The following is a 26,907-nucleotide window of genomic DNA, read 5'->3' on the forward strand; positions in this document are numbered from 1 at the left end:
CTGATGTTTCTGGGTTAATATTACTGCTGCATTAATTTCTATGTTGCATTTTACTGCTGTAGATGTTTAAGGTTGGGCTCATTTTAACACCTTCATATACTGATGGGTAGTTTAATCTACAGCAATGCATCATCTTCTATAAGATCATCATATGTTTGTAGCGTCGCTGTCCTGTGAGAACCACGTATCTCTAAAAAGTTTAAAAACTTTTCATGGTGTCAGAAAAACAGCCCTGTTTTCAGCTCTGTGACGATGCATTTTCCAGCTGATCCATGAGGCTTTTAAAGACTTTGTTTAGCTTAGGAAGTAGGAGAATTTTCTCAACACATAAAGGAACACTTCATCCTTCAGTTCATCACAAACATTCAACATCAACACATCTGGAGATACGTGGTTTTCACTGGAGAGGTCATCTGAGAAGTTACTAAAGCTGTCAGACAAATGTAGTGGAGTACAAGTACAATATTTACCTCTGAGATGTAGGGGAGTAGAAGAATGAAGTAGCAGAAAATGGAAATACTCAAGTAAAGTACAAGTACCTTGAATTTGTTCTGAAGTACAGTACTTGAGAAAATATACTTAGGTACATTCCACCACTGGTTACTGCTCAGTGAAGTTAATCTCCACATTCAGCTGTTTAAATCACACTAACCACCCACTGTCTATGTGTTGTGAACTCATTAACTATAGGTATTGATCAAGGGCTCCAGTTTTACTGTGAGCTTTCTAGTTTCACTATAGGCATGTTATATTGGGCCGGGAAATGAAATCAATGAATCAATGCGTAAAAACAATGCAGTTTTTATTCCTGTATACTCGCCTTGGAGCCCACTGTAAAACTATTTATGTTGGTTTAATTTCTGATATCAGTCATCCTGGTGAAGACAGTGTCTTCCTGTTGACCTCTTCATCGGACAGTGACGGCAAAATGGAGGTCTGAGTTGTAATTTACGGGTGAGAAAAGCCCTGGCTTTGTGTGTGACGGAGAGCCAAAACGAAAAGAAAAAGAAGCGTTTCCATATTTAGCTGACTTAATGTGGATGTGGTCTCAGTCAGGAAACAGTCGGAGGGGGCGGGGGGGGGTTAATCCACCTCAATGGACTCGCTGCTCTCATTCACGGGTTTACACTCGTTGGGAAGTCGCTGGTGGCGGCTGAGCTGAGTGGCTTGTGTGAAGCTGCGGTCACAACGCTCGCACCTGACACACACACACACACACACACACACACACACACACACACACACACACACACACACACACACACACAGAGAAAGAGAAACACACAAAAAAGATAGATAGATTAGTTTAAGCATGTAGAAAAGATCTGAAAAATACAACACTGTTGAAGACAGAGACCTTAAACAGCACAAACACACACAGACACAAGCTTCAGATCTGTCAACACACATGTACGCACACACACACACACACACACACACACACACACACACACACAACACACACACACACAAAAACACACAAGCTTCAGATCTGTCAACACACATGTACGCACACACACACACCTCCAAACACACACAGACATACACACACCTCCCTGTTAACTCTAATATCCAGTGACAGTATAAAGTGTGTGTGAGGCCCAGCAGAGCAGCACGCTTTAATTGTTGCCTGATCTTCACAACCTGACTGACAAATTACACACACATGGTCCACCTGTCGATAATCTATCTAGTGGGCTGGAGAGGGTATTCCCATCACACTCACACACACACACACACACACACACACACACACAAAACACACACACACACACACACACACACACACACACACACACACACAGACATATCTAGGCCTGATAAAGCAGCGTCACTGTCACTTTCAATAGAAAGAAAGAAGAGAGGGAGCTTTTAGTCAGACCTGGAGGAAGGTTATGGGGCAGTTAAATGTATATAAATGTGTGTGTGTGGGGGGGGGGATGGGGGGGCTTCAAAGAGAAAGCTGTGTTGAGGTATTGGACTTAGCAGCCCTGAAACAAGACTAACATGCTGTTAGACAGATAGGAGGAGGGGGAGGGAGGGAGGAGGGTGTTCGTTAGATTTGGTAGCAGAGACACATTTTTTGTATTGCAGTCTAGTGTGGACTGAACAATAGAAGCTCTTTCACTTTTACTTGGGAGTTTTACTCATTAAACCTCATAAACACATTATTAATCAACAGTCAGTGTTTATAATTTGGTTAATGTTGACTTTCTGTAGGAAACAGAAATTATTAATTTTATTATTAAAACATTATGTGTCATTTAAAAAAAAACCTGGTTAAAGAAGGTTAGTTAAGTTTTGTTTTTGAAATTTTGTCCAAACCATAGACTTTATTAAAGCTAAAGTGTGTAGTTTCTTTCTCCCCCATGACAAATTCTAAGTAATGACAACAACAATGTTGTTGCATCCACATGACGCAAGCCTTCTGTGATTTCGCGAAACACCTGTGGTGTGTGGGTGTCCAGGGCCTTTAAAGCCCTTCTAATGAACCCAAACATATTCAGGATACAAACTAGATGTCTATCTCTATCTCTTTAAAATAACTAATTTCTAATAAAATACTAATTTCCAATGTACACACAATTTTGGTTTTGCTTCACCAAAATCAGGATGAGATAAACTACAAGATCTTCCCATTATACAACAGATTTTAATGAATGTTACAACCTTGCATGAATGCATCTGATCAAAAAGATGAGTGCTTTTACATGACAGAAAAGTCAGTTTTAGTCTGTGTATTTGAACCTGTGCGTGAGGCATCCTACAGACTTGTAAACAGCAGTATTTATGAAGAAGACTTTTAGCAGATGGATCTTCCATTTCTCATTTTCTAAATTTTCTTACAGTGCAGGAAAAACAAAGCAGAACCCTGACTGAACTGAACTGCTCTTCCCTCAGGGTGGACGTTCCTGCTCTAATTCGTCTGTAAATTTACAAAACCACAACAGCTACCGACATCAAAGCTCCTCTGAAGCTCCTCTGTCACAGCGACTTATCCACCAGGACAGACACGAAGACAGTTCTTCTTCAGAACAAAGAGCGGAGCAGAAAACAAGGCGGCTGCAGTCCGCTGGCCATCGACCAGCCGCCTGTTACCGTTGCCTCCTTCTTCTTTTCTCAGCAGGGAAAAATAACGTTGAGCAGTTTTGTCCTGACAAAATGACAGAGGCAGCTTTAATCACTTTCCCCTCAAGGATCAGTGAAGCTTTAGCTCACCTCTTATCTTAATCTCTTCTATAAAATGGGACAGAATGGGAAGTAAACAAGTACAGATTGTGTTAAGTTACAGATTGATAGGACCGATGGGACCAGAAAGAGGCAAGAGACAAGTACAAGAAGTCTCTATTAACAGCATTGCTTAAATTTACTGTTGGAGCATCCAGTTAGCAGTTTAGACAAAACTCAATCATGACAAAACACACAAACTTCTAAGAGTTTTTGTGATCAACCAGACATTAGACTTGTTTGAAAGTCAACGGGGTGAATATTTTTGACTTTAACGGGAAAATGCCGCTCATACTATTACATTTTTTGAGACGCAACACCCAACTCTGTAGTGATATACAGCTTTTAGCCTCTTTTAGCTCATAGTTTTGGTTCTCACCAAATGTTCATATACAAACCCTCTTATAAGCCCATTGTACACTGTCTCCGTAGCACCAAGCAGCAGACACATAGCAACTAGCTGTACTGTCACTGCTGGATGTTTGCGGACATACTAGCCTTAAAACGTCATAAAATAACGATACATATCGGAGCCATGTTTGATTTGTAGTACACTGCCAAAAACTTGTTAACAAAGTTTTATGAGAACATAGTAATAAAACATACGGCAGCTTGCCAAGAAGTTAGCAAATGTGTCTTCATCTCCCGGTTTTTGTTGCAGTTCCGGGTTGATGTTAAGAAACTCAACTGAGAACTGTGTTAAGTCTCAAAACATCAACAGTGACATCAGGGGAACATTTGGGATTTGGAGGTGCTGTTGAAGGATACTGATAAAGAAAGTGTCGACATACTGTACTTTGATGGAAAATAATGTTAAATTACGTTTTGAACAAAATGAGATCCCTCACTGACTTACAGACTTAAAATATAGCTGGACAGAGCATAAAAAGTCACAACAGAACCCTGACCTAAACAAAAGAAAAGCGAAGAAAAGAGGATACTTAAAGTTGAGACTGAACAGAATACAGTAGAACAATAGAACAGCAGCTGCCGTTTGACAGGCTCCACAGTCCAGCGAGTATCAGTGCTGAAAAGCTGCCGACCACACAGAATCCCTGCCTCCGTCGCCTCAGCGGGGAAAATAAAGTTGAGCATTTTCCTCCTGACAAAGTGACAGTGGCAGCTTTAATCTATTTGCAGCACCGTCCGAAAGGAGATAAGTCCCAGAGGCCATCGATCTGCTAAAGATTTCTGACGCCCGTCCATGATTGTCTTTGTCCCGCTCTGCCTCCACCGAGACTCTGAAGTGCTGATGAAAAGGTTCGGGGGTTTCCTCCGATTGCTTATTAAGAACGCTGATTTGCTTTAACCGGATTTTTTGCCGCTGCTTGTCGTTTCACTTTTTACACCGTGATCTCTTGTTCCTCTAAGCTCTTTCTCCCTCTCGTTTTCTCACTCATTCTTTTCGCCCTTTTGCTCTCCAAATCAATGACAAGTTTGGATTTCTCTGATTGCTTATTAAGGACATTAATTTGTTTCCCCCTTCTTTCCCCTGATACCTATCCTTTAGATTTTCCAACTCAAACCCCTTATTTAGCTTTCTTCACTTTTTTTAATACCTCTCACTCTTTCCCCTCTGTCGCCCTCCTGCCCTCTCCCTGAATGCTGACCTCTGGGTCCACAGGGGGAATCTTTATTGTCCACCGTCCCCTGACAAGATGACAGCGTGACAACAGCAGCTTTCAGAAACCCCTAATTGCAGTGTGGCCTGCCCTCTAATTATATTAGTCTTCACTGAGTAAAAAAAAAAATGGAAATGAGAAGTCTCAGTGTGCAGAGATTCATTACCAGGCGGCCAACTGCTGTGATCGAGCTGCTTCTGTATTTACACTGAACGTTGAGTGCATTTCACTGATGTTCTGATTCACAGTGATTTACAATGAGCAAAAAACAAGAACAAGGGGAGCTTTTCCTCGATGGCCAACATCACAAGGAAGTCATTGAATAAGGAGAGCAAAGGTCGGAGGTCACAGCAGCCATGACAGCAGATGTAACAAAATATTCACATGTCCACTGAGGGATCATGAATAATGGAAAAGAGCTATAAGACGAAACAAGGTTTAGACTTTTTAGGAGCCCTAAGCAGACAGAATTATAGCCCCTACCCTCACCTCGTTTGCATTGTGGAACCGAAATGTCTAGAATTTTTTTTTTTTACTAGTTTTGGTCTAGTTTGGTCAAAAGCACATTATTCGCTTCAGTTGTAGCATGCGAGATCCAATTCCAAGAACTGAACACTGTCTGAAAAAAAACAACAAAAAAAACAGTCAAAAATATTTAAGTTCTTTGAAAGAGATGAACACTATCAATCTGGTGAGATTGCGTCTCTGTCAAACCAGCTCCTGCTAGAGTTGGAGTGCACTGCACCCGTATTCTGACCTTTATGGTAAATGCATTGAAACGGCCCAGGATATGACTATAACTAAAATAAGATGTTAACACAAGAGTATATACAAAATACATATATGAAAAAAGAGTAATTACATTATATTCACAGGAAGTATAAAATGTTACCTGTGTCCCTTATATATTAAGAGATCCTACTAAAGTGTGAGGGACATTCATTTATTCTTTGATTTTAGGTTGCTCGGGGGAAAATCCAGACAATGACTGATACATTTCAATTAAGGACAACTCTGACTACATACACTCAAAAAAACTCCAAATCAAGCATTTTTACTGTGTCAATTTAGATAATTGTCGGACAAATTTGTACCTTGAAATAGACTTGAGGTGTTAACCCTTACCTAAATTAGTCAGTTCTACAACATAGTTTAAGGTGAGGTTGTGTTGGTTGTATCCAAATCAATCAAAACAAATTACGTGTTTGTTCAATTAAAACATGCTTTTGTTTTTTTTAGGAAAAGTGACATCCCTAGTAGCTAGGATGCCAGCAGGTGATCACTAGGGTGTCAGGAAGCAGTAATGAGGGTGTCAATAGGCGGTTAGGAGGATGTCAGTAGGTGTTAGCTGGGTGTCATATCTAAGTGAAACTGGTTAGCCCAGCTGGAGCCTGCAGCAGGCGGGAGGGAGCAGAGGGTCGGGTGGGTTGGATGGGTGGGGGGTACTCACTGTTACTTACTTGAACGGCTTCTCCCCGGTGTGCGTGCGGATGTGGTTGTTGAGCGTTGTGGCACCAGCGAACGCACGGCCGCAGTATCCACATTTGAAAGGTCGGTCGCTCGAGTGCGTCACCACGTGGTTCCTCAAATCTGATGGCTGGGAGAAGGACTGGGAGCAGTGGCCACACTGGTATGGTCTGAGAGAAAGAAAAGAGAGACGGGGGAGAAGATAAGAGTGTGTGAGTGTGTAAGTCTTTGCTCTTTCCAGGTCTTGAAGTTTAGAGCTGGTGTTATAATCAAAGTCTTGGCGGCACCTGGAAGTTGCTCGAAGATAATTTGCATATTTTGTTTTTATAATTATTCCTCTGTGGTACATTGTAATGCTGCTACCAGCTCTGTTTTTTCAGTTCTTGGTTATTTTTTTCGAATCCTGTTATTCTTTAAAATTTAAAAGGTTTGTGAATTTGTGATTACCTTTTTTTGGAAGACTGATTTAATGAAAAGACTGTGTAATTAATACTTTGTCAGATAATCTGTGCAATGCATGAACACTTTGAAAAAAATCAGCATTATGCACAATATGAGGTATGCAACAAAAAAACAGTTTTTCTTTTGGAACATGACTGAGAACTACTGAAAGTCTTAATCTACATGTGGTATTATGTTGTGAAGATGGGTCATTTCAATGGTATGACACGGAAATCATTCATTCATTCCGAGTACTTTGTAGCGATGGTACTTGGTAGATCTTGGTAGAATATTTTTTATGCTCTGACTGCTGTGGTTCTGTTTCTCCAACTTTTTTTCACTTTCCATATCGCGGGTGTCAGGATAGCAAGTGTCTTATGTTGTACAGATGTTTAAAGCTCCAGAGACAAACATGTGATTTTAGAGATAAATAAGACAATGAATGAATGACACCAGTGGTGGAATAAGTATTCAGATCTTTTACTTAAAAGTAGAAGTAGCAATACTGCAGTGAAAAAATACTCTGTTACAAGTAAAAGTACTGCCTAAAACACAATTACCTCAACATTGTTCTTAAGTATAGTACTTGAGTATATTCCACCACTGATGGACACTTACAGACACACATAGGCTCATAACATGCAATGCAGACACATAAATATAAAGACTGCAAACAAAGAGACACACAAGCAAACACAGAAAGACAAACATTACAATTACTACTAAAGAAAACACAAACACACACATAAGGGCACACAAACACATTAAGACACAGAAACAAATAGAGAGAAATGAGGCAAGTAACCACAATGTAAGGTCTGTAAACACAGATAGCCTAAACACACACACACACACACACACACACACACACACACACACACACACACACACACACACACACACACACACACACACACACACACACACACACACACACAGGGCAGGGGGAGTCGGACACTGCTCCGGTAACCATGGCAGCATGACCCTCATCAACAATGCAGGCCGAGATCACGACTGAACCATTTATCACTGTGTGTGTGTGTGTGTGTGTGTGTAGTTAGAGACAGCAACAGAACAAGAAAATAAGATAGAGATAGATATAAAGAGATTTTGTGTGTGTGTGTGTGTGTGTGTGTGTGCGTGTGTGTGTGTGTGTGTGTGTTTTGGGCCCATAGGGAGCTCACAGTGGGAGTGAATCAGACTGAAACAAACGACCAAACAATAGCTGTGTGTCTGCTAATAGAGTGTCCAGCTTTCATACGGCAGCAGATCTAATCTTACACTGTTTCTATTTATTGAGCTGAACACACACACCGTCTGCTGCTAACATTAGTTATTTGGTTTTAACTTACAGGACACTTCAAGTGTAATCACAGCCTCTCTGCTCATATCTCTGCATCCCCCTCGCTGTTTTCCATTATCATTCATCCAGCTTCATTCCCGTTTACAGAATGTCATTCATTTCATTTTTTTTTTTAACATCACAATCATCAATGCAATTTTCAATATTATTGTAAGCAGTAACCACCCATCAATCAGCAGCAGCTGCAGTGTTGCAAAATTTTAAAAAAACTAAACTTGTTAAATTACTGTCACACTTTTCCCTAACTAGGAAGATTTGACAACAATTTATGGAGCGAAATACAAAATGCAGTAAAAAGTTACTAATAACCTATTAGATAAACTGGAAAAGTAATGCATTCAATGTAATTTAAGTACTTACTAACTTATATTACATTTTTGTGGACTACCATCATCCTCACCATCACTACACTTGCCCTATTCTTAATGTTATATAATTAAAAACATGACACAACTGTTGTTTTGCTGTTGAGTTAAATGATCTGGAGTTTTTTTCCGCTTTGAGTTAAAAAAAAAAAAAAATCAACTCGAGGCGTTCAAGGCGCTCCAGCAAAAAACTTGAGGCGCTCAGCAACGCAAAAGCAGCGAGCAAAATGCTTTACTTTCATTGAAAACAATTAGAAAAAGCTGCCCCAGGATGCTTAAATGCGCTCTGCATAATCAGGGCTTACAGTAAATGGGCTTTAATCTTTATCCTTCAAATTACACAAAATTTAATTCAGTTTTAACAATTATTTTTAAACTTTTTCTGTCCTGGATGGATGAAGGTAAGAAAACATTACGTATATGATGTTTAATGATTTGTACATCCCTATGTTTTAATCTCCATATTCCACATGGTATAGGTAGGAATGTATACTATGTACCGTGCTTATATATCACTTTGAGACATATATACACACATATACATGCCTTTCACTGTACCTTGTTTATTATCACTGTGTTAGTTGTTAAAATGTCTCTGCAGCGGTGAATTCGGGACAAATTCCTGTGTGCTGCCTGTAGTCGCAAATTAAAGCCATTCCTATTCTGAAACCAACAAGACAAACCTCTGACATCAGTACCTTACAAATAGGTAAACACCCCAGAACTAGAATAAAACAAATAGACCAACATCTTCACCTCTCCAATAAATCAAAAACACCTACAGTACTCCGAGAGGATGTAGACGGAACACAGAAAAAAAACACACACAATCTCTCATGAAAACATCACACACACACACACACACACACACACACACAGTAAAGTAATAAGAGTAAAATAGTGTAATATAAAATCGAAAAATTCTCACTTGCAGTTTTCCACATAAAAGGCGTCTCGCCGTGGGGGTCGGTTCATTTATCAGCCGGCTGGTCTATAAGTTCACGCCTCAGTGGGCCGCACCACTATTTATTAGGTGGGTTTTCTATGAAGAGCTGCATTGATTGTGAATAGTTTAAGTTGATGAATGTGTGGATATTATTTATTAAGGCAGCAGGCCGGGAGATTAATGCCCGGTTATTGTTTATTACAGCGGAGAGAGGAGGAGGAGGAGGTGAAGCACAAACACCTCCATCACACACACACACACACACACACACACACACACACACACACTCTTACAGGTACGTGCATATGCAACTAAAATATTTGCACACACAAGCACATGCAAATATGTTCTTGTGCACAAATGAATACACTTTTGCACACAATCACACATGTGCATGAATTACCACACACACAGTTTGGGTATTTATACCGTGTTGTAGCTGAGCATGAACCTCACACAATCAGCAGCCGGGCTAGACCTGTGCCTTGCACAGATTATTCACCCAAAATACAGCAAAAGAGGAGCTACAAGTTAAACACACGACTAATATTTGCATTATTTCTATTGTTAATAAAATGTCTGAAAATACCACCGTGTTCCAAATTATTATGCAAATTATATTGTACACTGATTACGATGATGATCGTCGATGCAAATGACAGTCAGTATAATTTTCAAGTCACCAACCGTTAGGGTATTAGTCGAATTTTATTGAACAAACCACCCAATGAAAAAATAAAAAACTCTTATGCACAACAGTTTCAATACATTTTATAGGTTGTAAAGAACTGAAAATGGTCATTTGCTGAATTGGCAGCATTAGGAGGTCATATTTACTGAAATCAAAAGCTATTTCAATCAAACACATCTTAACAGGGCAAGTTACATGTTAACTTTCTTCATGTTCACCCCTTCTTTGATATCACCTTCACAATTCTTGCATCCATTGAACTTGTGAGTTTATGGAGAGTTTCTGCTTGAATTTCTTTGCAGGATGTCAGAATAGCCTCCCAGAGCTGCTGTTTTGATGCGAACTGCCTCCCACAAATACATTAAGACTAATTTTCAAAAAGTCTTGTTTACTGATGAGTGCCGTGCAACCCTGGATGGTCCAGATGGATGGAGTAGTGGACAGTTGGTGGATGGCCACTATGTCCCAATAAGGCTACGACGTCAGCAAGGAGGTAGCGGAGTCATGTTTTGGGCCGGAATCGAGAGAGCTGGTAGGCCCCTTTAGGTACAAAAAGAAGAACCGTGGCTTCCGTAGAAAAATCATCTTCATGCATGACAATGCACCATCTCATGCTGCAAATAATACCTCTGTCATTGGCTGCTATGGGTATAAAAGGAGAGAGACTCATGGTGTGGCCCCCATCCTCCCCTGACCTCAACCCTATTAAGAACCTTTGGAGCATCCTCAAGCAAAAGATCTATGAGGGTGTTTTCATTGGGTGGTTTGTTCAATGAAATTCGACTTATACTGTTGGTTACTTGAAAATGATACTGACTGTCATTTGCATCGACTATTTAGGAAAATCTGTGTAAAATATCACTTGCATAATCATTTGGAACATGGTGGAAAATGCCCATTATATTTTCCCTGAGCACAAGGCGATGTCTACAATTGTCTTTTTTTGGTCAACCAACAGACCAAAATCCAAATTTACTATCATATAAAACAGAGAAAAGAAGCAAATTATCACACTGTAGAAGCTGCAACAGCTAATGTTTGGCATTAATTCTTGAAGAAAAGAGGAATCAATTATCAAAATATTATCAATTATTATCAACTTACCCCCTTTTCTTTTACTGATATTTCAGATCCAGCAAATGTTTATTATTGTGTTGCTAATCTCCATTACCAACAACCATGTTTCTCTTGTTGTACTTCTATTTTGCAGCTAACTAAGAAGGATCTCTTGGTGGCCGTTAGCATCACACAGTTATTCAGTGTGACGTTGTTACAGTCTGTTGACAGCACAGACAGCCAAGTATGTTCAGAGTCAACACCACGACAGGCTAAGAAAAACACAAAATAGACGCTCCGATTTGGTTCACAGGCAAACTAATAATACTTGGTTTGGACGGGCGATGAGAGTAGGACTGGCTGCCATGTTGTTCCCACTTAGCCTTGCCTCCCTGTGAGTGAGTGTGTGTGTGTGTGTGTGTGTGTGTGTGTGTGTGTGTGTGTGTGTGTGTGTGTGTGTGTGTGTGTGTGTGTGTGTGTGTTTGTGTTGTGTGTGTGTGTGTGTGTGTGTGTGTGTGAGATCTATTCATTTTCAACACGTCTGTGAAACAGGGTTCAGGACAATAAACCTTGTGTTGCCTTTCAACACAACATATGGTAACAACAACAGAGTCAGTGTCAACGTGTCACAGTGTCTACACCTTTAACACATGAGCTGATGACAGAGACAGAATGTGTGTGTGTGGGACCCAAAAACTGCATGCCAACAAGCTCCTCACTGGTCCAACTATTAGGACTACATGGATATAAAGTTTCTTGGCACACATACATGTTTTTATTTCATCAGAGAGATCAGAGGTCAAGAAGGTGGTCAGGAGCAATGAAAGCAGGGAGTAACTGCTGCCCACCAACTGCAGGTCAACGCTTAATATTCTGCAACATTTTAAAACAGAAAACTACACCAACAAGTGGAATACTGTGTCCAACAACTCAATCATATCATTACACAGGAAGGTAGGCTTCATAATAAAAAGCCTCTATTAATGAAGCCCAAACACACGAAATATGGGAATAGAGAGGTATGCGTCTTAACCCCTTAGCCACTGTGATCATCTTCCAACATCGTATTTTGTCTGAAATCTGATTAAATCTTATTCTATTAAAACATGTGGAAAGACAATTATGTTTCAAACACAAATCAACTTGTTAGGTGAACTTTGTAGAATCAAGTGTCATTTTCTTAATAAAAGTGATTTGACTGACACACATTTCTGGCTAAGGATTAAGCTTTTTTCTAAATAAATACAATAATAATTCCATAAATAGAAACCCAAAACTGTAATTTATCCTGCTACCAAATATTGTTTGTGCCTGACATAATGTATGACTTTGTGCAACACAACACTGTCATTAAAATCTAATATCTCATTATAACCTCTAAAGTAATAGATAAATAATCATTTCTAGATGAGGATAACATTGTCTATTGGGACTCCAAACCTTTGTGAACTGACATGCCACACAATCCAAAAAAAAAGGAGTAGAAATGGTTGAACGAAACTGACTAAAACGTGTGAAAACAGAAAATGTGCTCAGGAGGTAAAAAAATATTCTTTTTGGTTTCTGAGCTTCACAAGTTGTTTTTGGATTCGACCTCTGTGACTCAGTGAATCTGTGTGTGTGTGTGTGTGTGTGTGTGTGTGTGATTGCAGCATGCAGTGATGCAGAGTGAAGTGTGTTGATTAACCCGTATGTATAGAGTCGGTGTAATCTATTCAGAGTTATATCTGCGCTGTGAGGACAACTCGTCTGTCCGCCTATGTATGAAGACATTATTCCCCCCCGAGACCAGCAGCTATAAATCACTGCTCCCGCCTCGTCAATACACAATCAATGGCTCTCTGAATACGCACACTCACACAGAAGACATCCAAGCACAAATAAAATCACTGGTAGACCCCCATACAAACACACCAAACTCCCTTTCCTTCATCTACTTTTCTCTCTGTCTTTTCTACCAAACATCCATCTATCTTTTCCTTTCTTTCTTTCTTTATTCCTCTCTCTCTCTCTTTCTCTCTCTCTCTTTGACTGTATTGACCAACCTATCAAAGCAGAAAGCTCACATAATGTCCTCTCATCAACCAGTTGTTCTCATCAAATGCGCCTAGAACAAAAACCAAGCAAAAAGCCAGTATCATGACATCACAGAGACTGCCTTGAGGTTTTTTGGGGATGGGATTGGATTATGGGTAGTGTAGTTTAGGAGGAAATTAGTAGTCATTAAGGCAAGCTTGTAAACCTTCATCCATTGATGTATGACAAAAGAACAAAGGGCACGTCTTCTATCTTCCACTATATTACCATTGCTTGTCTTTGTTTTAATGTTCTGAACAGTTCTAACATGTCTGCTTTGGCCCTCTACAAGAAGGGCTCTACTTCCTACGGAAACTCAGAGGTTTCAACGCATGCGACAGGATGCTGCAGATGGCCAGCTTCTATGCTGCTATGTGCTGGGGGGGGGTGGATCGCGAAGGCGCGAGGTGTTCAACAAGCCAACTGTCCACGACATGCTTGTTGAGACGAGCATCTTCAGCCCAAGACTTATAATAACACAGAGGTGTTCCACCGAGTGGCTCAGGAGGTCATTCCTGCCAAACATTTTAACTTGTCCCCACTCCATCGCAGTCTGGGCATCAGTGGACTGGGAGGCTGCTGAGGTCTTTCTGGACTAACAATTACAATCTCCGCACTCTGGCAAAGTGCAATACATCTTTTGCACATATAACTCATAATAACATCCATTTCGCACACCCAATGCACAGCAAAATCTGCACAGTCTTACCTTAACTCATATTATATTAGTACTTGTGTTTTTGATATTTGAGTCCCTGCACTATTGTTTGCTCTGTGTGGTTTCGTTCGTGTACTGCTGCTGTGACTTTCCATACATCCATCCAGACGTAGGGAAATAAAATGAAAGACAAACATGGATATACAGATTATATCTGCCAGCAGTCTCCCATGCGTTAAACATTTAAGTGCAACAAAGTTAAAACTAAATAAATACTAAATAATAAATGGATTATTTATAATATATATATATATTTTTAAATAAAACAGAAAGGATGTGAAATTTACCACCAGAACACAGACCTTTGCTTAAACATTTTAAAATCCACTCTTATGTAGATGCAACTACAAAGTAGGTTTTTCATTATAGTGGCAAACATGACAGATAAAAATAGACTTTAAAGGAATTTCTACAAGCCCGTCCATCACAGTGATGGATCATTATAAGTTACTCTTGCGGCTACATGCTGAAAAAAAAAAGAATAAAGTAATTTTTCAACACATCTGTGTGTCCAGCAGGGACAACACACATCTGTGTTAGTGTTTAATGCAAATATGTCCTCACTGTTGCGTGATAATAAATCTTATAAATGTCAACAGTCTTGTTTTAGCCTGACATGCAAAAATTAAAATTTTGTTATTGTGAATTTTCTAAGCTCACACATCAGCAAGTGAGCCTTCAACTGATGTTGCATTTTAACATCAATAAATCATTTATATTTTGAGACCTCACTTTGATTACTACAAAACAATTATGAGCACCACTAGACCATCATTTTCATACATCCTGTTGCATGTAAGATTAAAAGGGTGTGCAACACATTTTTAAGCGTGTAGTTACAGTAGGGGGTGTAAGAAAAAAATCAATACACTTGAGTATCGCAATATTTTATTTTGCAATACTGTATCGATTTTCAAAAAGGCAATATCGATTTTATTTTTTAATAAAAAAAAAAAATAATTCATGTAAGACAGTGGTTCACGTTTCTTTTGTGTTTAAACCCCCTACCGCTAGATGGCTATGCTGAGACGCACCACTAGTGTCCTTGCCTAACAGTGCCTAACAGTGCCTGACTTTGTGTTAGAAGCTAACAATGTAGCTATGGCTGAACTTTGGCCTACTTTAGCATATAAACATTAGCTAACTAAGAACCTGTGAACCACAATCCCAAACTGGCAGTTTGATTTGATTGTACTGAATTGTTTACCTAAAGTAATCTTCTTTGACTTTTATGCACATCATGTCTTTTTTTAGATATTAGTTTTTCTAAAATGATACTTTAAAAAAATCCCAATATATCACCTTACGCACAGTATCGAAATATATTGCAATATATTGAATTGTGACCCATGTATCGTGATACATATCGTATCGCCAGATTCTTGCCAATGCACAGCCCTAAGTTACAGTGCAGTCCTTAAGAAGGCTAGTATTTCATTTAACTTTATGTGAACACAGCCAGAAGGTATTGATGTTATTGATTACCCACAATGCTTTCCCACCTCAAAGCTACCAGTGAGCTGAGCAGATAGCCGAGCAGAGATGTCTTAACTACATATATTTAGATTCTCACGCTCCTATTTTCTAAAATCTAGAGTTAATCCAGTCAGTTAACATGTTTAATATTTTAGCCAATAAGTTTTAATATATGTGACAGCCATCACTTTTGTAACAGCAAATGTATATGTGTAAATCAAGCTTAAAATACACGAAAGTAGATCATTAGAGTTGATCGCTGAAGGTTAACTGGACTCAACAGACGGCCTTCACCACCAGCTCATTGACAGATAATGTCTTTAGAGACACAATGATGAAGGTCAAATTTAGACGTTACACCTGGTTTTATCTGCTTCAACAAACAAAAAATGTAACAATAAATAGATAGTGAGTGATCATTTAAAGTTAAATGCTAATTAGAGTTTAATGGTAATTGTAGAGTTGTACTGTGAGTGTTAATTAGCAGGTCAGATGCCAGTCTGGAGTCCCAAAGGTCTAAGTGGAAAATAGCAACCTCAACACTAAATGTCCTAAAACTGCTGGTGTTCTGGAGAAACCTTGTGGCCTCAACGGTTTGGCAGCTTTTAAAATTTATAGTCCCACCAAACATAAAAATGGTTAAGACAATTCAAACCTCCATTAAGTGAAAATATCACCATAAATTCATTGACATGTAAATGCTGGACACATCCAAACCAAAAGCTTTTTCAGGTTCATATTTGGGGAAGTGTCTTGCCTTGTCAGTTATCTCAGCTTGGGCTTCTTCAGTAATACAGTTAAACCTTAAACATGCTATATTACTTATGTGAGATTATTAGAGTATTTAGTAATAAAGAATGCTTAACTGTATCACTGGAAAAACTGAAGAACCCAGAGCTGAGGCCAAGTCATTGACAAGGCATTGCTAGATGGTAAAAACAAATGACAAAATGAACATTTAATTCATCCATAAAGTAAACTCTGTATGATACACACTTTCAATCAGCTGTAAACTTTCTGTCCTTTGATATACAAGCGTGATATATTTATATCATGTATGTGGATATATCCATATACAAATACATGCTTTATTCATAAACAATGTAAACCACCAGAATGAAATCTGAATTGTGAACACTGGAGATCAAAGTGCTTAGCAACAATACCCCATTTTTAGTAAAGTACTAATGGCTCTTTTAATTTTTTAACCATTCTAAACATCATCAATTCAACTACATCATCTTCAACACGATCATAACCCAACAACAGTTTAAAACTGAATCGAAAGCACTTCCAAGGCCTCATTGACATAAACAAACTGCACCTCTTGATGATGGATTTTGTTGAAATGACACACGGGGGGGAAAAAATGACACAGAAGACGAAAAAGTTCAGAAAAGAAACAGTCAGCAGAAAGAAAAAAAAAGTGAAAGAGATGGAGCTGGGAGGAGGTGTGTGGTGTGTTTTTTTAAGCTGATATAAAGAGCCATCAGTCTTCAGCTCCAAATGTTCCCATCAAGTAAACATCAATAAATATGTATGAAGGTAGAGGGAGAGGGGGGGAATGAGAGGGGAGAGAAGCGTTAAGAAATCAAGTAGGGAAAGAAAAGCCAGGCTCCTTTATTCACAGAGCAGCCATACTGGTTTAATGTCTAAAAGACTGAAACCTGTCTCTTCAAATAATACAGATATGTGAATAATAAAGTACAAACCAACATAGTGTTAGAATGGTTACAGCTTTAATGTTTAACCATCTAAAAGACCCCTTAAACTTCCTTAAGGTCCAGAACCACCTAAAGGAAATCTAGAAACAACACAGTGACCACAAAAACACCAAATGACCCTAAGAGTGTCCTCAATTCATGTTAGAACTAGGGCAGCACGATAGTGAAAACAAATGACATTACAATACTTCTTTCCTGTGATATATTTTGCGATATTAAATAACAGCCTGACAGGGACTGTCCGAGACTGACAGGGAGGCCCGTTGGTTTTACTTTACTTGAGGTCAAGAGAATTATTCATGACACCGTTATAAAAGCATTTGACAGTGTAATCAAACTTTATGACATCTTTATGACCAAGTCATAAAGATGTCAAGTCCAAGTTGTTTCACTTTACTTTAGGTCAAGGAAAATATTTATGCCACAATTATAATGGTCTCAAGTCATGACAGTGTCATGTCAGTCTTATGCACACCCCTTTAAATAAAGGGTTACACTTTACTTGAAGGTATCTACATAAGCGTAACATGACACTGTCATGAACGTGTCATAAACATTATAAACAAGTCATAAACATTTATGACATAACGCTTCTTTTAGTAAGTGTCATTCGGTTTTTGTCATGACAAGTTAGGGTTAGGGTTCAGTGTCATGACTGTGTCACGACAGGGTCACGTGTTCATGACAGTGTCATGTCACTCTTGTGTAGATACCTTCAAGTAAAGTGTTACCCTTTTACTTTTGCTTTTTTTACTCTTGAGCTGCTGTAACAAGTGAATTTCCCCAGAGTGGGATCAATAAAGTTCTTATCTTATCTAAATGGAGATGACAGCAAAAAAAAGCTAACACCAGCAAAGCATGGCAAACAAAGTGGGGTCAGTGTTTCAAGGCGGGTCGGGTGGGTTACTCATATCGCTGCAGACCCCTGACGTGTGACAATGTGACTAATGTGACTATATATAAGTCCCTCCTCAGTGACCACAAGGACCTTTAAACCACCACTAGAACCACCTACAGGACTCCCACACACTGGCCTATACGACCTCTTTAGGGAAAAAGCAGACCTACCTACAGGACCAAGAACCTCCTTACCACTGTAACCACCTATAGGGTGTAGAAAACTTCCTCAATGACCACTATAACCACCTATAGGATGTAAGATGAGATAAGATAAGATTTTATTATTCCGAAGGAAATTTGTCTTGGACAAAAAAAACAATAACTGCTGTTTAAAGAATTCAACACAACATAGTGCATACATACTGTACATACATACATAAAGTACACAGACACAGACTGCTGCATCACTCTGCATGGACAAAATTGCACACTGCCCGTTGTACGACACATCATAATAGTCGTCATAATAATATGTGCAGTAAGGGTAAGCCGCCTTACCAACATAAAATCCTGATGTATGTCTGATGCTCTGACTGACAACATGAGGTTTGAGTCAGATGATCTTCAACTGCAAATTTAAATCATCAACATTCAGATGGAAGCTCTAGAAAACAGGCTGTCTGAAGCTACAGGAGGTGAGCTTGAATAAGGAGGCAGGACTTTAGGCAGAGTGATTCTTGATGGGCATGCTGGTCTAATACCAGTCCACATGAGTGTGAGGCACAGTGAGGCCTTGGAGCTCCAGGACTCAGGCCTGTTTGGCTTGTTCAGCTGAATTTTATCTGCTCCTCTGTCCCATAAAACCTTCCTATTGACAGGCAGCTCCACATCGACCCTCCCTCCCCCCCTGCATATCCAGCCCACATTTTTCTTCCCTATGAGTATTAGTTTATTGAATAAGTGGCATCTGTTTTCCTGGCCCCGTCACCGTAAGGCGAGGTATTTCTCACTGACGCACAGCGTTGATTTATATGCCGCTCTGACTCTCCCTGCAAAAAATAAAGCTAAGCAAAAAATTTCCAATACATCCTCCGTCCCCCCGACACACATACACAAATACAAACACACACATCACATCTCCTCTTCCTCCCTCCACACTGTATATAATTAGGTTGGCAGATGTTATACACACTCAGACATGTTGACACTCTCTTCACTCCTATCCACAAACTCCCACTTTCTGTCACACACAAACGGTGTGATGATGAGACAACCAAAGTAATAAATTACTAAACTAAATGTCTGGTTTGCCGGCTTCCTCTGAAAAACTGCAACAACAGGTTTTAACTTGAATGCTGTGTTGTGTTCATCAAGTTAATGCAAATACAACTGTTCCTGGCTATATTACAAAAGACATACAAACACTGACGTTGTATCAGTGTCATTCTATTACCCTCCCAAAAAGGAAATGAATGGAAAATTCTAAATGTATTCTTTTTTAAGCCATCAGAAGTTACAGGAAACAATCTTGCAACGAGCCAGTCTTGATTTGAAATAAACTATTTGGAAATCTCAGGACTGTGACAGCGCCTATCAAAGTTAGAGAGGTCATTCTCACACTCACACTAGAGAGCGCACTTCAGCATCTTGGTACACAACAATTCATGTAATCAACACAGTTTACTATTCTTACGCTTACAAATTCTGTTTTACATTGAATTACTAGTGGTGGGAAGAGATGGATGAAAAACATCAGGACAACAAAATAGTATTTGAGTATCGGTAAGGAATTAGTAAACTCTGTAGTAGTAATAGTTTGTGACATTCCATGTAGTGGGTTTATCCAGCATTAACATTCCTACAGAGATAACATTATCTCAAACTCTTAAATTAATAAAGACATTTGGACTCAAGACCAAACATCTTTATAGATGCCTGCTTACCTGTCTGGATTCTGTGGACAGACGTGCATCTGCAGCAGGATCCTCTGGGTGAAGGTTTTGAAGCACTGGCCACACTTCCACAGGTGCCAGTCGCTGAAGTCACTGCTTAGCTGGCTGGTGGAGGTCGGGCTCGCCAGGACTCGCTGGTTCTTTGAACCCAACTGGCTGAAACTGGAGTCCGACTGAATCCCAACCCCAACCTTGTCCAACAGGGAGAAATTCCTAGGGCAGGGAGAATGGGGGAAGACCATGGAGCGCATGAGGGTGGTGGAGGGAGTGGAGGAAGATGAGGAAGACGAGGGTTTGCCGTTTTTGCTGAAGGATTGGAGTGATTCCTGCCTAGTCATTGCTTCCATCACCGTGGTTGGGACGTTTACTGCAGACAAAAAAAAAGAAGATAGAAATTATTTGGTTATGCCGGTATTTGATGGTTTCAAGAGAATGCGTTTTGAGACTTTCACAATAAAAATCCCCTAAAGTTAAGGAAAACAAAATCACAGTGCTTTCTTATACTGCTTATGACTGATCTGTGGGTCATGCCAAACTACTATAATTTCTAGCCACTAGCATGCTAACTAAGGCAGACTAGTTCACTTTCAACCAGGAACTCAAAACAGTTTACATCACCTGTGTGCAAGATCAGATCCTCTTATTAGCGCTTTTCTAATTACTTTTGAATTCACCTTTACACCTTTATTTGAACTCATAATGTTTTCCTTTGAGGTAAAGGAAAAGTTAAGAACAAAAACAGGACACAATATTATGGGTCATCAGTCCTTTACCTGCCGCCCCAGGTGAAGCACACTGAACCCTTACATCTGTCCTGGACTCCACCAGTCTGAGGCTGAAGGCGAAGCTCTTTATTTATCGCTAAATGCTTGTGGACGTATTCTGGACACAATCAACTGGGGGAGTCCACTGAGGCAGTCCCACAACATACTGGAGGGATTATATATCTGACATGGCTTGGGAGAGTCCAGGATCCTAAGGAGGAGCTGGAGGACATGGCTGGGGACAAGGCCAGCTAGGCTAACTTGGCCTTCTGAAATCTTTAGAGCGCAGCACACTAAATGCTATAAATATACTTATAACTTGAGTTGTATCTATCATCTGGACAAATTCTCATGTGTGCTGTGTTTGATGAATAAAATCAATTCTGATTTTTGCTGTTGTGACAGAAACAGAAAGCCAGCCACATTGTCCTAACTGAGGCCAGATCCGCCTGGCTAGCCCAGGGCAAACATGCAGCTCCTGGTTCCAGTGAATGGAATTATGGGTCTAGTTAGGCTGGTTGGAGTCTGTTCGTTAGTACAGTTACAGTGACATGCTGTTCCTTCCTCTGACCGCAGAAATGTTTCTCAAACTTTGGCTGAGGGCCCAAACAGGGCCTCCAGCCTGTTTCTGGTGAGTTACCACATGATGGCAGTCCTGGTGGGTTTTCATTTACTTGGATAATATAATAATACACTACAACTGAAGCTCAGGAGGTAGAGCTACCACTATACTTACAACTACTCCCACAACTAATATGGCAAATGCTACTTCTACTGATTCTACCAGCTATAAGAACATTACATTACAGTCTTACTTTACATTAAACTTCATCTGTATTTTATTTCAAATAGTTTTAATTATTATTATTATTAATTATAGTGCATTCATCCTTTGTGTAATGTATTACTAAAGATTTGTATGTGTTTTATGTTTTATATTAGGCACTTTGTGTCTGTTTTGATAAGAGCTTTATATCACAAAATCTGAACTTAGAAGCTGGCAAGATAGATGAATGAGGCATATCAACTGGACAGATGTACAGTAGGATACAGAAGTGTTGCTGGTCAAGTACAATGGCATTAAAAGGAAAAAACACATTACGTAAAAGTGTATAAATTAGATTTCGGGTGAACCAGCTGGTGCCAGCTGTCCTCACTTGACCCAGAATTCAGCAATGTTCCTTTTCTGTGGTCTGACCAACTGACAGACCTGGAGTCCATAACCCTTCATTATGTGTCACATTGAAATGGCATTAAAAGGGCTTGTCTTACTTTAACTCACGGTGGATGGTTTTACTTTTCATTCTGTAAAACTGTTTGGAAAAACTTGGCATGATCAAGTGGCAGAAAATCCAATCAATTGACTTCCTCTCTGACACCAGAGAGAGTCATTTGTGCCAACAGTGAATGTGAGTTGAATCATGACAATGATTTATCCCGAACATTAAGTAAGTCATTTTATTTACCTAAATTTAACCAGATATTAAAGATGGTGGCCACTGCAAATTACCGGTACTTATTTTGTTGTTTAGGTAGGAAGACATGTGGGAGTTAATTGTGAGGGGCCAGCATTAAAGAGTTATTGTATTTCTTCTTTTCTTTTTACCTCTGCCAAGGAGGTTATGTTTTCGGTTTAGTTTGTCTGTTTTTTTTCTCTGTCAGCATGATTACGGAAAAACTACTGGCCCGATTTTCATGAAACTTGATGGGAGGGTGTAGCATGGGCCAAGGATGAACTCATCACATTTTGGAGCAGATCGGAATCACAGGACGGATGCAAGAATTATTTTGAAAATAAGTTCCAAACTGGGAAAATTCACACTGCATTAACATTGTGAAATAGGGCACGCCTTGGTGGAGGTCTGCGCTCTCCGAGTGTCCTTCCACTTTAGCCATGTTATACCAGTCCACCATCTCCTTGGGATCATTTTCCTTCTCTAGCATCCACAGTACATCTGAATCAGAATCAGGTAAATTGCCAAATAGTTTTTCACATACAAGAAATTTGCCATGGTATTTTGGTGCATAACAATAAACATATTACGAGAAAATAAAGATAAAATTCTACATTTGAATTCTAAATCAACATTGTCTTTTTGTTTAGTTTAAAGCCCTTATTTCAGCACAGTTGCAGATAAAGATTAGGCTACCCTAATTAGTATTACTATTTGTAGAATTACATTCCAGTAGGATTGTTTCCGACTCATGTGATCCAAACATTTCCAATGAAGAAATATTCAGCTTCAATTAGGGTTGCACGATATTGACATGTGATATTGCGCTATTGATTATGAATATTACGATATCGATATTAATTTAGATATTTTTAAACATATGTCAAATTACAATATATAAGTTATAAGTTAAGACATCGCAACAACATTCATAGATTCATAACAATATAGTGCACAGTGAGACTTATATACGGCTCCGTAGTGCGGCTGGACCACAGGTCGGTCGTGGATGAAAAATATTTTATTTATTCGACTCCAAACTCTGCCTGCACCGCCTTTTACAAAGTTGCGGGAAAGCTACTTGTGAGAAATAGGTGCGGGATGGGATTTGGTACCGTTTGTCTAGTTCATTCAGAAGCTTCTTGAAGCCTTTTTATCCACTGTGTGGATGGGCATCATATCTTTGGCCAAATAGTACGTTATAACATTGGTCTCTTCAAGTTCTTGTCGTACTTTGTGCCACTAGCAAAAGCACTCGCTAGCAAGGCTTGTTTGGCTAGCTCTCGCGTATTAACTGCAACAGGTTGTTTTTTTTGGGATAGTATCATGCACTCATGGTAAAATGGCTTGTGGTGGTTTTTAAGATGTGAAAATAGGTTTGTTGTATTGACTCTTGCACGGTTTATGACCATTCGACACGTTTTGCATAGTGCATTAGCCTGTGAAACATCTGTTAGCTTAAAGCCAAAGTATTTTCAAGCTACCGAGGAGGCATTACTTTTGTTTCCTCTTCAATCTCTGTTATTTTATCTTCTCCCTGAGCAACACTCATTTTCTTACTTGCTCCACTGACTCCCTTCGCTCTCTCCTTAGGTCCTTTCTTTTCTTTCGCTTCTCTGATTCATTCCGTTTTGTTGTCTCTATCTATTTCTTCACTTACACTGTCACTCTGTCGAAATATGCACACAGGTCACATGGTATGCGGCAACTGGCCAATGAAACAGGATCATTATAGCGTTTCAAGCGTGCTCTAAATCGAACACAACTAAACCACACAGCCAACGGACGAGACGCAACACTCCACAAAATAAACAAAATATTGCATACTTATTATGACACTTTCAATATAATATTGAGCAACGTGATATCGCGATAACGATATTAAGTCGATATATCGTGCACCCATAGCTTTAATCCATATTTGTTGGCGTTTAGCCTTTCAAAAACAAAACAACACAGGGAGGAACGGACCTGTATTAATCAAGTAGTCTAGCAGCAATCTAACAAAACCATAATTACATTTATATAACCAAATTAGGATTTTGTTTGAGGATATTTTTGTGACGCATGATGTTTGTCATAAAACACAATGACAGACATTTTAAGCTTTATTGTAAACCCTTAATTGAAGCTTTGAATGTAAAAAAAAGGCATTTGGCAGAGCCCTACAAGAAACATAAAATATAAAAAAATTTAAATACAATACACCGGTTTTAAAATGAAAAGAGCTGTATAGTTCCTGAACATACCATTCACTAATCCAAGAGGATCATGTGTCTTTTTTCCTGCTCTCTGTAACATTGCTGTGCTGCCCCTCTGCAGTCAGGTCATCATAACCATTTTCCATCCTTCATCAGCTCACCTCTGTCATCAGGCCACCAGGCTCCATTGATCCTCTAATAACCTTATGAGGAGATAATTACACCATTTGTAAGTTGCCCGACGGCACTATTGACGCCCGCGTTACGTGCTGCTCGCCAACACTTAATTCATTTTGCTACAAACATCGCATATACAGAAAATGCAAGTCAATACGGTTTGGGCTGCGCATGAAATGCATCATCAAAATGGGAGAATTATGCAGATGCAGTTTGCAACACTGCAGAGTCTGTCTTTTCTTTCTTTATAAAGGGGTGTGTTCTCTTCCAGAGGGGCATGACGTGAGTACAAACTGATTACAGAGCTCAATGACGGAGCAAAGTGCAAAGTTTTAAAAGCAACTTAAAAGCACCTTCTGTCTCTGTATCAATCTTCCTGTTCATCTATCGGTTCCAGCCTCATTTCAACACTCCTTCCTTCATTCTTCTCTTCTTCATTATGAGAACCATATGACAACCCCTCCTAGTCATCCTGTTTTTTTTCCTGTTTATATCTCTTTCTCTTTGTCTTTTTCAGTTTGACAGTATGTACATTACATTCAACAGCATGCAGAAAAAAGTCTAACAGCTCCACAGAAAACAAAAAATGAATCCACAAATAATTTTAGGAATGTGGGATGGAACCACAAAGCCCCCAAAAACATCTGCGCATCCAGACTGGAGAATATGAGCAATGATCTAGAATGCAAATTCTGAGCTTAACTAAAATTATCTTAATTAATTATTTAGAGGCACAGACTTAGGTATGTTACATATAGAAAATGTTGGAACACAATCACTTTGTTTAGTAATCTATTATATATAGATAGATATAATAGTATTTTTGTGCTGACAAAATTATATTGCATACTGAATATTGTTTTACTCAAGGCTGAATTTATTTTATATTTCTATTATTGTTAATATACCCCATGAACTTCTTTCTACTTTTCAGCTCAAAGCTCATTGGTTCCCATTGGACCTACAGTATATTTTCAAAAACACCTCACAAATATATAGTTTCATTTTTAAAAAGGCTCAGTAATTTCCTAAGATAGCTGGACATTGTAGTTTTTAGCAAACATTACACATACAGGAGGAAATAGTGCACTTGCTGGGGACTATTTTCCACTGGGGATTAATCCCCATTTGGTGCTTTGTTAGTATTTGGGGCAGCAGGTGGGTGTATGTTTACCCTGTAAGGGTGCTGGATTCTGGAGAAATCACATATCACACGAAAATCCAACTTATCAGGCTTCAAGTATTGCGTTTGTGTCTGAACTACTAAATTACCGAACCAATAAGCATCCAGTAAGGAGCTACTGGCAGGTACGGCCGTGGCTTACGGTAGGTGTGTGTGATGGCTGCAACTTTTCAATACAATACTTGTCAGTAGATAGTAGGGCTGGGACTATTCTGCAAATGACACAAATCACTCAATAAAATAAATAAATAAAACGTGCATGCAAATTAATTAATGTAATGCGGAACTACTGTTAGATACGTGGGTTCTAGGGACACCTAATCTGTAGCCCCACCTTAGCTCTGAAGCTAGCCGAGCTCCTCTGCCTACATCCATTGAGTGAGTCAGGGATAGCAGCACGAAAGGAGTAGTATGGCGAGTGATGGCAACCCACAAGAGTTAGAGGACCCGCCGGCCTCTTTAAGATCGCAAGTTTGGGAAAACTTTGAGACTGTATGGCTGCAGTCTGGAGCCTCCCGTGTCATGTCCTCTTGTCTCATGCCGTCCCCGCCTCGAAAACTTCGGTCTTTGTGTCAGTTCCAGTATTAGGCTACAGGCAAGAGAGTGGTGGATAAGACGAGGACTGTGTGTCGGCGTTGTTCAGCAGTTGTTGGGTATGTGAGTGGAAATACATCTAACATGCTAACTCATATCACCGACGCTATCACCCAGATGTGCCAATCACTGGAACGACACAAAAAAACTGTCCAACTTCTCCTCCCTACAGTGTTTAACCAGCCTTTAGATACAAATAATTAAAGTTAAATTAAAGGGAGAAGAGCTTGGATGTTAAACAAGAGCTTATTCATTATTTTACCTACTGTTAAAAAAAAGCAAATACAGGCTACTCTTTTTGCACTTGTTCTATTTAATTTAAGTTTTTATTTTTGTATTCCTCCTGAAATTGACTTTATTTGGTGGTTGGATTGATAGCCTACATCTGGCTTCAGGGTTGCACTACAAATTCATTTTACGTGAACAGTGCAGTGTTAAACAATTTTAATAAATAGAGATTTGAACCTTATTGAAATCTGTTTTGTGTAAATTGTTAATAATTGAGCAATGGGAAAATATATATATATATATATATATATTTATATATATATATATATATATTTATATAA

General features: G+C 39.3%; 1 protein-coding gene across 1 annotated transcript in view; it reads right to left on the minus strand.

Moving 5' to 3' along the window:
- Positions 1-507: 507 nt before the first annotated feature.
- prdm6 (PR domain containing 6) overlaps positions 508-26,907 on the minus strand; it is a 103,317-nt gene continuing 76,917 nt past the window's right edge. The window contains exons 7-9 of the mRNA XM_039804041.1: positions 19,957-20,332; positions 6,311-6,487; positions 508-1,198 (exon numbers count right to left, since the gene is read on the minus strand). Of these exons, the coding sequence (XP_039659975.1) occupies positions 1,084-1,198; positions 6,311-6,487; positions 19,957-20,332 (668 nt within the window). The 3' untranslated portion in view covers positions 508-1,083. The remainder of the gene's footprint in view (positions 1,199-6,310; positions 6,488-19,956; positions 20,333-26,907) is intronic.

This window comes from Perca fluviatilis, chromosome 6, assembly GCF_010015445.1.
Source record: "Perca fluviatilis chromosome 6, GENO_Pfluv_1.0, whole genome shotgun sequence".
Taxonomy (NCBI): Eukaryota; Metazoa; Chordata; class Actinopteri; order Perciformes; family Percidae; genus Perca; species Perca fluviatilis.